The sequence below is a fragment of the Aythya ferina genome (genome assembly GCF_964211825.1).
Source record: "Aythya ferina genome assembly, chromosome: W".
In the NCBI taxonomy this organism is placed as follows: domain Eukaryota; kingdom Metazoa; phylum Chordata; class Aves; order Anseriformes; family Anatidae; genus Aythya; species Aythya ferina.
Window position 1 is genome coordinate 2,149,313 of NC_140313.1, and position 12,571 is coordinate 2,161,883.

General features: G+C 48.2%; 3 protein-coding genes across 31 annotated transcripts in view; all 3 read left to right on the forward strand.

The window, feature by feature from the left end:
* The first annotated feature begins 3,038 nt into the window (after positions 1–3,038).
* Positions 3,039–6,798, forward strand: LOC311426250 (large ribosomal subunit protein uL22). Of its 2 annotated transcripts, none has more exons than XM_084502451.1 (7): positions 3,039–3,887; positions 4,266–4,318; positions 4,403–4,443; positions 5,411–5,545; positions 5,958–6,056; positions 6,273–6,464; positions 6,714–6,798. In XM_084502451.1, exons 2-7 carry the CDS (start codon positions 4,279–4,281, stop codon positions 6,759–6,761), a joined length of 555 nt encoding a protein of 184 aa, XP_084358577.1. In that variant the 5' UTR covers positions 3,039–3,887; positions 4,266–4,278; the 3' UTR covers positions 6,762–6,798. The 2 variants fall into 2 exon arrangements, with proteins under 2 accessions (XP_084358577.1, XP_084358578.1); XM_084502452.1 differs by having other exon boundaries at positions 3,869–4,050.
* Positions 6,799–6,911: 113 nt separating this feature from the next.
* Positions 6,912–10,341, forward strand: LOC311426251 (UPF0729 protein C18orf32 homolog). 4 transcript variants are annotated; one of them, XM_084502453.1, is made up of 3 exons: positions 6,912–7,026; positions 8,304–8,556; positions 8,738–10,341. In XM_084502453.1, exons 2-3 carry the CDS (start codon positions 8,329–8,331, stop codon positions 8,810–8,812), a joined length of 303 nt encoding a protein of 100 aa, XP_084358579.1. In that variant the 5' UTR covers positions 6,912–7,026; positions 8,304–8,328; the 3' UTR covers positions 8,813–10,341. The 4 variants fall into 4 exon arrangements, with proteins under 4 accessions (XP_084358579.1, XP_084358580.1, XP_084358582.1 ...); XM_084502454.1 differs by having other exon boundaries at positions 6,949–7,026; positions 8,301–8,556; XM_084502456.1 differs by having other exon boundaries at positions 6,955–6,997; positions 8,301–8,556.
* A 1,651-nt stretch (positions 10,342–11,992) lies between these two features.
* Positions 11,993–12,571, forward strand: part of LOC311426293 (dymeclin-like) — a 93,735-nt gene continuing 93,156 nt past the window's right edge. For 21 of the 25 annotated variants that reach the window (XM_084502618.1, XM_084502603.1, XM_084502625.1 and 18 more), the window contains exon 1: positions 12,103–12,334. The gene's annotated coding sequence lies outside the window, so the exon portion shown is untranslated. Of the gene's footprint in view, positions 12,069–12,102; positions 12,335–12,408; positions 12,543–12,571 lie in introns of those variants that run through there. The other 4 variants (XM_084502619.1, XM_084502622.1, XM_084502620.1 and 1 more) reach the window with 4 other exon arrangements.

The window sequence follows — 12,571 nt, forward strand, 5'->3', positions numbered from 1 at the left end:
GTATCAATCTCATCCTGATCATAGGTGGGACATTACAGCACCTCCAGCCACAGCACGAGCACGGGTTGGAAGCCGGCCCCCGCATCAACACCTCTGCAACCAGCAAAACGAAAAATAAATAAATAAAACCACCTTTTTTTTTTTTGGTAATTGCACCTTTTTACCGTGCATGCGTTCCCTCCCTGTCACAGCCGGGCTGGAGCTGCTGCAGAGTCCGGAGAGGAGGAATTTGGGGTTGATGCACGGAGAGGGTATCCTCATCCACGCGCTTATTCCCTTAAATTTGCAGATTTTGCATAAACGTGGCCAAATCTGGAGGGGAAGCGTGGTCAGTAGATGTCCTCAGAGCTCAGATTGAAAGGGGACGTGGTTGCCCAGCTCCCTAATGCCTTCCTAGCCCCCAAAATGCCTTCCTAGCCCCCAAAACACCTGCCTTGCCCCCAGCAGCAGCAGCCTGGAGGGCTCTTCGGGACCACCACGTGGTGATCGCCCTCCAAAAGACCCCAAAGCAGAATAATGGGAAAACTTCCCAGCCTATATCCTGCCCCAGCTGTCCAGGGCTTGGTTTTGAGCGTTCCCAAATCCATCGCTTAGACGTAGAGCTCAGCGATACAGTTTAGTGGAGGACTTGGTGGTGTTCCTGAAAGCCAGGAACAAGCAGTCACGGCCCTGCACGACCTGCGTAAATGCTTCGCTGGCAGGGAACGCGTCGAATAAACACCGACTTCGGCTACAAGGTTATTCAATCGCACAGGAGGTTTGTTTTACCACTGATTTCCCCCTATCTGGGCGTGCAGGGGTGGATGAACCCGTCACTCTTGGCTGAGCCGCCAGCAATCATCGAGTCTTACAGCCTCACCTATTGATGTGTCCTTTTGCCCGTGCTCCTGGCAGGTCCCCACTTTGTTTTATAAAAAAAAACAACACATGAATACATCATTATATTTAACTTACATTTATTATACAACACGTATTTTATACCTATATTTAAACACACGCATGCATAAGGCATATTATAGAGCTCAGGGAGAAGGTGCGGGCAGCTGTGGGAAGGCTGCGAAGCCTTCAGCACTTTCCAGCTCCGGCGTTCAAGCTGGTTTTGATTTAGAACAGGTACTGGGTGCTTTTTGCCTTCAGGTTTTTCTGCTTAACCATTAGGGCAAGCGACCCGTTTGTATGGATTTCTGTGAAAGAAATCTTTGGGCTCCACAAGCCGCGGCTGTAAGGTAAATGCCAAGGACCAAGCAGGACGGGTAGGAACATCTTTGCCCCTTGTGGTTAGGATGTGGCTTCGGATTCGACTGATGAATGACCCCGGGGTGATTCCCATCGCGCTTATTTTTCACATCTCCCTTCCAGCTTTCTCTCAATGGCCCGTTGCTCCTGGGCTCTGCTGCTGAGCAGCTGCCTGTAAAGGTGCTGCCCATGGTTTCCTTCCCATGGAGAGCAGAAGTAACGATGGAGAGTTGCACTCAGGCTGGCCGTGAGTGGAGATTGCTGCAGTGGAAGTGCTTGAGGACCTCAGTTTTTGCTCAGTTTTAATCTATTACATCTGGACGCGTAGTGTTCCTGGAAACATCACCATTTCTGTTCCACAGAAAAAGAAACCGAGACACTAAGGAAGTGTCGAAACCCCTCTCAGAGAGATCTTCTTCCATTTTTACTGTTCCTCAAAGTCATGAGTCTCTTTTTCTCTAGTAATCCTTGGCTTAGAAAGGCTGTTGCGTGTGTATTTTGACAAGGCTCATCCTCCTTCGCATTGGCTTCTATTTATTTATTGTTTTCCACAGGAACCTCGTATATAAAATGAAGAAATAATATCTGCCCATACCCCAGCAGTGCTGTGAGGTTTCCCTGCTTTGAGGTCGGTCCTGAACGAGTTACTCGGAGACATTGAGGCTGTAAGAAAAGATGCAGAAAGCATCTCCTCGACAGCAAAGTCAAAGGAACCTTTTAAGGCAGGTGAAGGGGGAACTGTGGTTAAAATTACGGCTCTGCGCTTTCCGCCCGTGTAAATATTTGCGATAGCTCAAATATTTTCCGCATCTCATCTGGGCGAAATCCTAGCCTCAAAGCTGTGGAGTTTATTAGTGTTAAAGAGGAGATCTGAAAATATCCCAGTGGTCCGAGCATTCACGTGGGCAGTAGGATCTTGCTCTGCCTGCTTAATCTAAACAGAGTTTAATCCGGACCTCTCTCACACCAGGGATGTGCCTGGACAGCAGATCAACATTTTTTGTGTTGCTTTTTTATTCTCCCACTCCATCTAATTTTTCTTCTAAGCGTTTTGCTGTAGCTGGGTACCACTTTCAGGAGACGTTTTCGTTTTACTGCAAAGCTGCTTGGTCAACTTCCCGAGCAAACACAACCTACAACGAGAAATGCATTTTCCATTAACACATAAAGGTTCGATTTTTATATATATATATATATAATGCTGCAATAAATACTAGTTGTGATCCATAAATATGAATCTTTTGTTTTTTTCTCTCATGCTATGTGGTGTCCCTGCTCTCTAGTCTAATCCTAGCCTGCCATCTAGCTGCAGCACTTGGACTTGCTTCAGCCTCACCGAATTGATCTCCCACCTTGGCCTGAGGGTTAGAAAAATTGGTTTGTCTGGGTCTTTTTTTAATAAATAAGGTGTCTTATTTTAATAAAACAGGTGTCTTCCCTGCATAGCCAGGAAGCTGCCAGGGCAATTTTGGAATTGCTTTCAGTGGCGAATCTGCCTCTCCACGCAGCCCATCTCACCCCCTTCTTGTTGTCCTGGTTATGGGGCAAAGGCACCGGCAGAAGCTCCCAGAAGTGAAATAGGGTTAAGGACAGTAGGAATTACCCAAATGTGCTACAGACGGACTGAAGGGATTAACCTCCCTGGCCCTTTGGTGCCACTCGCCCCACAATAGGCAAAGGACCTGCACAGTTCCTGAAACAGGGCAACCCTGGATGTAGAATCCTAAAATAATTAGGGTTTGAAGGGACTTCCAAGATCATCTGGTCCAGCCATCACCCTACAACCAATGTCACCACTAAACCACGTCCCTAAACACCACGTCCAACCTCTCCTTGAACACCCTTAGGGACGGTGACCCCACCACCTCCCTGGGCAACCTGTCCCTGTGTCTATTGACACTTTCTGACAGAAAATCTCCTCATTTCCATCCTGAACCTCCCCTGGCACCACTTGAGGCCATTCCCTCTGGTCCTATTGCTAGTTATGGGTGAGAAGAGGCCGACCCCAGCTCCCCACCCCTTCACGGAGTTGTGGAGAGCAAGGAGGTCTCTGAGGTCTTTGGGAAGAGCAATAAAACTTCCCCTTCTCCAGATTAAACACCCTCAGATCCTCACAGGACTTGTGCTCCAGACCCTTCACCTCTATCTCTGGACACATCCCAGGGCATTATGTCCCTCTTGTACCCAGGGGTGCAAATATGTACAAACATATACAAATATATACATTTTTATTTGGTCATTTTGGGAATTTTGGACCTTCCACTGTCCCTTTACCCTTTTAACCTCCTCCCCACCGTTACGCCAGCACGATCCCTTTAGGATCTGCAGGACTGACGGACTTTTTCACTGCAAAACCCTAATTTTTAACCCTCACAAACGGGACGGGAGGGGCGGGCTGGGCGTTGGGGCGAGGCTCCGCACCCACAAGTGCTCGGCCACCGGGTTCAGGCTCCTTGTGGACCTCAAACAGCGTTTGGACCCCGCTCTCAGCCACTCTCTCTGTGTTATCGTGTGGTGCACGGCTCTGTCGCGACAGCCGATGGCCACGACAGAGCTGAGGGACCCCGCGCGTTGTCTCGCGAGAGCGGCCCCGCCGCTCTCCCCGCCTCCCGCCTGGCGCCGCCCTTCCTCTTCCCCGCCGCCTCCGTGAGGTGAGGGCTCATCGTCCGCCATCATCCGCCGCCATCCGCCTCCATCCGGCATCATCCGAGCCCGAACAGCTCGGGGAGGCCATGAGGGGCCTCGGGGGAGGCTCGGGCTCGCTGCCGCCATCGATGTTTGTGGCGCTGGTGCCGCAGATGGCGGAGCGCGGAGGTGCCGGGGCTGTGAGGGGGGAGCGGGCCCTGAGGCAGCGGGGAGGGAAGGAGGGGGGGGGACACACGTTTTCTTAAGGCATATTTAGATTTAATCGTGGAAAATCTATCTCCGAGGGGCCTTTTCAGCTAGCTGTCGGCTCTGAGGAAAGAGCTCAGCCTTCTCCATGTCTGTATTAGAAGCTTAATGTGATTTTTTTTCCCTTTTCTTCGCAGCTGAGCTCCCAGGATGGTCCGCTACTCGCTGGATCCGGAGAACCCCACGAAATGTGAGTTGTTTCCCAACCTCTATTTCCATGTTACACCCTAAAATCGTTGTTTTTTTTTAAGAAATTGGTCTCTTCTCTCCGCAGCATGCAAGTCCCGGGGCTCCAACCTGCGGGTGCACTTCAAGGTACGTGGCCGGTGCACGCTGGGGAAACCCAAGCTGGATTTTGGAAGCAGGTGGCCTTTATTTTCCCATTTTATCAGTTAATTACTGAAGTGTGGTGCTGTAGGTTACGGCCTGCATGTGCTCAAGCTGCTTGTAATGACCTTTATCCGCAGGAACAAAAATAAAAGGGTCTGTTCTTAGATTGCGGCCTTATAGAGCTAATAGAGAAGGAAACAGGCAATTGGGGGGAAGGTAGCAGGAGGAATTGGACTAGAAATAGTGATTTGTTGTATTTGTCTCTATTGGGAAGGATTTCCCTGCTCGTCCTGTCATTTTAGTGGCTGAGAAGTATGGCAGCAAGCTTTTGGCATGAGCGGTGATACGAGTTCATGCATTGCACTGGAAAACTTAGCAGGGAATATAAGAATAATTTGGGGTAATCACGAAAACGAAGCTGAGAATATGCTTTTCTGATGAGTGTTATATAGTGCAGGTGAAAAAAGTTTTATTTTGGTTTGTTCTTCTATTATAATCATATATTAAATGCAGAAATCAAAGAGTAAATTCATTAAGCACCGATACCTTATCCTTAATTTTTCTTCTGATGCTTTTCACTCTCTCTTTTTTAATCCCCTTACATAGAGGTTAAATTTTGTGCCTTGTTTGTATAGCTTGTGTTCTCATTGCTTCCTCTGAGGTGCCATATTGGATGTTTTAACAGGAATGTATCATTCAGGCTTCTGCTTTTTTGGATTAGTGGCCAAAGAGGGAGCTGTGATAAGGAGAAATCCTGAGTTTTAAAATTGTGGGGTGGAAAGCTCGGGGTATAAAAACAGTATAAAGGCATCAGAGAGCTGTGAACTCAGTAATGGGGGTCATACTAAGAATTGTAGGTGAAAATCCAGTGCTTTTACTCCCGTTGTAACGTGGAAAGAAGCGTTAAGAGAAGCTTTCACTGGGTTTGTTTGGTTTTTTTTCTTCTTGTCAGAACACTCGTGAGACTGCCCAGGCCATCAAGGGCATGCACATCCGCAAGGCCACCAAGTACCTGAAGGACGTGACCCTGAAGAAGCAGTGCGTTCCCTTCCGTCGCTACAACGGAGGCGTTGGTAGATGCGCCCAGGTGAGGGCTGGGATGAAGACCTGGGAAGGGTTTTGGGTTCGTTTCCTTACGGAAGGAACAAAAAGCGATGTTCATGTGGCGTGGATGATGGGCAGTCGTTGATAACGTCGTGTGAAAGCATCATTTTGAGCCAAGAGTTGCTCTGAGCTCTGATACAGCAAGCATCGCACCTATTTGTGGTATCAAATACCAGATTATATTTAATTCTGTTGGTTTGCTCTTGTGCGAGGCGTAGAATCTCGTTCCCTTCGATTGCTGTGATGACTTTCTTAGGACACCTTTGGATTCAACGTGAAAAGAAATTCTTACTCTGAGCAATCGAAGTAAAAGGACGCGTAATTACAAGCTAATAAGAATAAAAGGGTGAATTACATCGTGCTGGGACCAAAACCCTTCTCCTTTTCTCTCACAGGCCAAGCAGTGGGGCTGGACGCAGGGGCGCTGGCCCAAGAAAAGCGCGGAGTTCTTGCTGCACATGCTGAAAAACGCGGAGAGCAACGCTGAGCTCAAGGTGGGTGGGGTGGATGTTATTAAATGCACCCCGTTCTTGCGGCTCTGTGCGTTTGTGCCCCAGAGGAAGCTCCTAAAATCCCCCAAAAGCACCAGAGGGGGAGAGTTTGGTGCTTCTCTGCCTTGCGGCGTCGCGGTTCTGCTGCAGGATTTTATTTGTGGGGCGAATTAAGGCACAATAAGGCCGAATCCTTCGGGTTTTATTCCTTTTCCGCAGGGGCTGGACGTGGATTCGCTGGTGATCGAGCACATCCAGGTGAACAAGGCCCCCAAAATGCGCCGGCGCACCTACCGAGCCCACGGGCGGATCAACCCCTACATGAGCTCCCCCTGCCACATCGAGATGATCCTGACCGAGAAGGAGCAGATCGTCCCCAAGCCGGAAGAAGAAGTGGCTCAGAAGAAAAAGGTAAAAAAGCGGAGTGCTTTTAAGAGGGGTTTTTTTGGTGTTAAAAATCCCAAATTTGGGTAAGGGGGCGTTTTGGGGACGGGAAGGTTGCCGTGATGACTTCTCTTAGGACACCTTTGGAGTACCCGTGAAAACAAACACCGGTTCTGAGCAACCTCAGCATCATTAGGCGGTGTTAATTAATTAGGGAGGGGTGATTAATGAATTAATTAACTAATTACCGCCCCCCTGTGGTCGTTGCCCCCGCAGATCTCGCAGAAGAAGCTGAAGAAGCAGAAGCTGATGGCCCGGGAGTAGCCCTCCCCCCGCCCCCAATAAAGCTCTGTTCGCACCCGCCCCGTCTCTGTCTTCTCCGCGCCGGTGACGTCATCGCGGTGACGTCACGTCTGCGTGACGTCACGCCGACGAGTTGGGGGGTGGGGCGCGTGACCCGCGCGCGCCGCTCCCTATTGGTCGGGGTGGGCGGGGCGCGCCCGCCGGAAGTGCGGGGGTTGCTTCCGGTGCGGCGGCAGTCGGGAGGGAGGCGCGGCGCGGTGAGGACGGGGGTGAGCTGCGGTCTCAGGTGAGGGGGGGAGGGGGTGTTTTTTTGGGGAGCCGCCGCGCCGCCGTTCGTCTCCAGGGTTTGGGGAGAGGGGAGGGAGGCAAACGGCACCGGGAGACGGAGCTCGGCCGTGTAACGGCGGGTGGGGGACGGCTTGGTGCCGGGGGGCGCCGCGGGGATGGGCTGCGTGAGGTGGCCGGGCTAGGCCGGCTCGGCCTTAAGGGGCTGAGCGAAGCCGTTTGTGTGCCCGGCTTCTCTGTGTTTACGTAAGAATGAGCTGGGAACAAGAAGAGCGAACGTGCTTGTATTTGCAGTGTCACGCTTGCCCTCTGCGCTGCTTTAGGGAGAAACAAAAGCCTTTAACACAAAGGAGCAAAGCCTAAAGAAATTAACGTTTCACCCTTTGTTGTCGCCCTGTTTGTTTTTCCTAAAAATAAACCCTGCCAACCACAAAACAGCATCACGGAATCACAGGGGAATGTTGGGGGGAAAAAACGTTTCAATACGTTAGCCACTGGAACTAAAACAACCGACCTTGGTTCTGTAGCTGGCAGAAGTTGAACTTATTTTTCAGCCTGGACTCTTGATACCCAGTGACTGCACAGACTCAGTCCATTCTCAGAGAGGCAGCCTCTGTTGATTCCCCCACGTATATTCTTTAGCTAGTGGCTGAGGACTCAGCATCACACAGAGGATTTAATATCTAGGAAGCTCTAGAACAGGGAGCATAAATCTTTTCAAAGGGTTTTAATAGATTACCTCATTCCTATTATGTTTTTTTCTCTGCCTTTGGAGACTCGGCTCCTGTAAAACTGCCTTTGAAGTGGCAAAAATTACACTTGGAAGCAGTTGCCTGGAATTGACGTTACCAGGGAGTGGGGCTACACTTCTCTAGGACAGTTTGGGAGAGCAAAGCAAGGATCCCAAACGAGGATTGGCCCTTCGGATCACTGCTTATGTTTTTTTAGTTTGGTTTAAGCAAAACCTTTTTGGCTATGTCTTTCAAACTTGCAGCTGGAGGGGTGATGAATTAATAGCAATCTTTGTTCTTTTTTTTGTTAAGATGCCAGGAATCTCAGCCTTATTGTTCCCGAGGTCTTTATAACATGGGAACATACAGCTGTTCTCCAGGAATAACGGCAGTGTTTTTGAAACTTTAAAGATTTATTGTTAAAGAACCTTTTCTGTTTAAACATTAACTAAAATCCTCTCTTGAGACTTTGCTTTCTTACCTCGTTGCATGCAGAAAGTGTAATCTGAGGTTGTTTTTCTAAATCTGAGGTGGTTTTTCCTAGCAGCTTTGTCCCAGAACAAGAGGAAACCATGGTGTGCATTCCCTGTATCGTCATTCCCGTTCTTCTCTGGGTCTACAAGAAGTTCCTGGAGCCGTACATCTACCCTGTCATCGCACCTTTCATTAAGCGCGTGTGGCCCAAGAAAGCCGTGCAGGAAACGACAGGCACAAAACGAGGGCAAGGAGGCAGTGCTGGAAACCCCCGGGCACCTTCAGCCAGCGAAAGGGATAAGGAGGATGAGTCTGGAGTTCACCGAGTAAGATTAATGCGTTTAAGCCCCAAATCATCACATGTAAAATCAGCAGATGTAAATCTGGGGGCAGATTTCTTTATAGGTTTTCACTGGCCTTGCTTCTGAAAATCATTTTAATCCCCAAATGTCACTGTTCTGGTCTCTTTTGACGTCTCCTTTTAACGGTGCTCTCTTTTATTTCCAGTTTGAAAGCAACGGGGTTGCGAATGGAATCGCTGCAAAGAGAGCCACAGAACTTCCTGACAAGAAAACAGATTAAAGGAATTCATTCAGAAGGATTTCATTCCCTGGTATCCAGTATGAACTGGTGATTGATATTTCTCTCACTTGGAGGCACTTCTTTGCACATTTCAGCTGAATAAAACCCCTTATCACGTACAGCAGAAGGTCTCTTTTGCCACTAAAAATGGCAGCTAGCAGATTTCTTATTTAAAACGTTTGAAAACCGTGTTAAATTATTCTTCATTTCCCTCCCTTGGAACCACTTTGCATCTATAACCTATCGGGCATGACTAGAGATTTAGGTGAAATAGTTTATGGATTAAGCTAGCTTTGGAAGATAAACGTGTTGCTTCTTAGTTTCACTGACTGCGAGTGCAATACTTCATTCTTCCACTTCGAAACTAAGCTGTTCTTGACCTCGCTAGAGAACTATCAATTGCATTGTGGCAGCATAAACATTACGGTCAACTTACGAGGAATACAGACTGCTGTGTGAAATTTGCAGATGAGCTAAAAGAGTTACGCTATATGCAAAATTTCCGTAGCAAAAAGTCTTGATTTGATACTTCTAGTCATTTATTTTTTTCCTTTAAACGTTGTGCCTTTCTTTCCTGAAAAGGATCAGCAGGTGCATGATGCAAGAGAGTTGTTGCGTTATATTCTGTTGCAGTGGTTTCAAACGATGCAGGTCTGTGTTTAGAAAAAAAAAAAAAAAAAAGGACTAAAATCTTTTACCGTGCTTGTGTAATTTGAATGATAATAAAGCAGGACTTTATTTAAAATTTAGCTGCTTCGTACAGTTGTTCTTAGGAAAAGCTGTAGACAGTCCCCAGCCTGAAGGAGTTCATAAAACTACGCGCTTCACGATAAACAAAGCGAACTGAGCAAATCCTATGCCTCCTCCTGGGAAGATGTGTTCTGGTGCTGAATTGCATCCCAAAATGATGCCTCTGTGCTTTGTAGGAGCAGAACTAATAATTCCTGCTTTGTCCTTCTCTGCCAAACCAGAGGACTCTCTAAATGATTCCAAACTAATAATTAAACCAACAATAAATAAATAAATAAATAAAAAATCCAGGAATTTGGGGTTGCTATTTAGGATTTATGGCTTTCCCAGAAATCCTATGGGCATACCTTTTTATTTTAATATATAAATGTTTCATGGATAGCACGTAGAGGGTGGTATCTAGAGGGTATAATGATACCAAGAAGAGCTGGAAAATACTTTGGGACTCATTCAATCCTATTACACATTAAAGGGCTGTGCATCGAAGTGGTAAGAGGCAACTCGCTGCCCTTGAACTGACACCGGGGTCTGGGTTCGTTCTTGAACCGTGTTTTCTTCTACCGAAGACTTATTTGCCTGATAGGCCTGTCAGATGCCTCTGGTGAGGAATGTTGCTTCCTACCACTGCCTGTTTTTTTGTGAAATCGTGGGGATCAGTCTGCAGTGTTCACAGCTGGGTATCGGACCATTGTAATGAGTTGAATCAGAGAAAATTCCTTGTCCCATGTCACCTGATGCTGCTTTATGTCCCTTAATAAACCAGCCTATAAGGAAGTGAAGTTTGTATTACTGTGAAATCAGCTTTCACAACACCCTTTCAACATAAGCCTCCATCTGATCGGTGTTTCACAGACAGAGCTTTCTCCTAGACTGGTATCCCTTTGTGATATTAAAAGCTGGTTTTGTTATTCTGAGCATGCGCACGTGGTATAATTCATGCAATAAAAGACAATACTAACTGTGCACGTTTTGCACTAAGGAGCTCCATCTTGCTCCCTCATGCTCATGTCTTTATTTCCTACTGAAATAATTTGAGGTGAAAGATCACATTTGAAGACGACAGAAGCTTACTCCATGCTTGGGGCAAAAAAAGAAAGTATTAGTACTGTGTTAGTACACAGTAAATCAGACTGCAGTGAAAACTAGGCTTCTAGTTGTGTGCTTAGCACTCTAAACAAGTACAAAAAGGCCTCTCAAAAAGCAAAGCAGGCAGATAATGCAAATACGTCTTGTTTGTTAGAATCACACCGCTTGTGCTTTCTGGCATGTTTTAGTACATCCAATAGCTGCAGTTAAACACAGGAATACACAGTATAAAATTTGCCTGAATGTGGTATTCACTAGAAGTCTGGACAGGAAATCTGTGTTGCAAATCTGTTTTTTTTCTCTTCCAGGAATAGGTCAATAATCCTATTGGAGTGTAAATAGTTTAGCACACAAATAATGTGAAAAACAGGTGAAAGAAACAAACTGCCTGCTTTTACATCCCGAAGCTGGGCAAGGGTGCAGGAGGTCACCTGCAAAGTACTGCACGAAGTTATGTTTAAGAAAAGCAAGCAGAGAGAAAAGAAGGAAGTTCTGAAGTGAGAATACAAATACCAAGAAAAAATAACTGAGAAAAGTTCTTCATGTTACTCAGTAGAAGCAAGATTTACAGATCTATGGCAGCAGGTGGATGTCTACCAGAATTTAGTAAAGCAAGGTAACAGCTTCATTTCTACTGAAGACTTTTAGAAAATAGCAAGCTAGGCATCTTTAGGCACCAAACCACTTGTGCAGATCTCGCTCTAAGATCTCCAGTGCTAAAGCTGTCTGGGTGGATTCAAATCCTGTTGGGGATGGATCAGAAAATTCATTTGCTTGAAAATACCTGAAGAAAATGATAAATTCAAATCAGCCATTAATTTTTTTTTCCACTATGGGGAGGTCTAGGTGTGATGTGGTGCTTTCCGTGTGGTTCATGGAGGAACCTGGATGCTGAGGACTTAAATTAATTTGAGGGCTGGACTGGATGAACACAGAGCTCCCTCCCAAACTCCGCCATTCTGTGAAGCGCACCTCTATATTCCAAATATGTTCAAAAAAACGTAAACTAAAGTTGGAAAAGCTTTATTTTGCTAATTATTCAGCGTCCTAAGGGCCTGAACGTACATTTGTAGGAGGTTCTGTGAGGTAAAACGGGGCGCCAGCAGCCTCCAAAGGCTGCCACGGATGTGGTGCAGAGGGATTTTTATTTGGGTGTGTTAATCGGCCAGATGAACTCCGCCCAAGGAGCAGCAGGAATTACTGGGGGCAGCAGGAATTACTGGCGGGCAGCGCTTTTGCACCACTTTATATTTTATTGTGTATAAAAACCCCACAGGCCCCGCCGCTTCAGCTCCCTGCCGAAAACTACATTTCCCAGCGCGCCCCGCGCCGCGCCCCCTCCCCCCTCCCACCGGCGGCCCGCGCGCATGCGCGCTGGGGAGGCGGTGGCGACGTGGAAGGCCGGGAGCGGCGGCGGTGGGTGCGCGCATGCGCGGGGGGGGGGCGCGACCGTTAGGGGCCGTGAGGGGACCCTGAGGGGACCCTGAGGGGGCGGCGGGGGCCGCGCTCGTTCCCTTCGTGTGCTCGGTTTCGCCCCCCGGCGCCGCTATTTTTTGCTGCTTTTTTGTCTCCGGGCGCATTCTGTGCTGGCTTCCTGAGCCCCGAATCTCCCCGGGTGTGTTGAGTGCGGGGCGGAGCGGGCTGCCGGGCACCCAAATCCGCCTCCTGCCGTCGCCGGCGCTGAGGGTAAGGTGCTGGGTTCCCCTGGTGGCGGTCCGAGCTGGCTGTGTGGGTACAGCGCTGTTATTTCCTCCAGCCGACGCTTCTTGAAGGCAGGGGAGCGGAGAAACCCCTGCTTATTGGGCTCGTCGCCTGATTGTAGGGCACCGTGTTATGTAACCCCCGATTTTACCCCTTTTTCAAGCAAAAAAGCGGCCAGGTTGCTCCAGCTGGGGTGAGTGGTGTCGCTGCTCGGGTCGCAGG

Coding starts and splice junctions, on each gene's coding strand:
- LOC311426250 (XM_084502451.1), top strand. CDS start 4,279: ATGGTCCGCTACTCGCTGGATCCGGAGAACCCCACGAAAT. Junction 5,546..5,957: donor GCGTTGGTAGATGCGCCCAG/GTGAGGGCTGGG, acceptor TTTCTCTCACAG/GCCAAGCAGTGGGGCTGGAC. Junction 6,465..6,713: donor AAGTGGCTCAGAAGAAAAAG/GTAAAAAAGCGG, acceptor TTGCCCCCGCAG/ATCTCGCAGAAGAAGCTGAA.
- LOC311426251 (XM_084502453.1), top strand. CDS start 8,329: ATGGTGTGCATTCCCTGTATCGTCATTCCCGTTCTTCTCTGGGTCTAC. Junction 8,557..8,737: donor ATGAGTCTGGAGTTCACCGA/GTAAGATTAATG, acceptor TTTTATTTCCAG/TTTGAAAGCAACGGGGTTGC.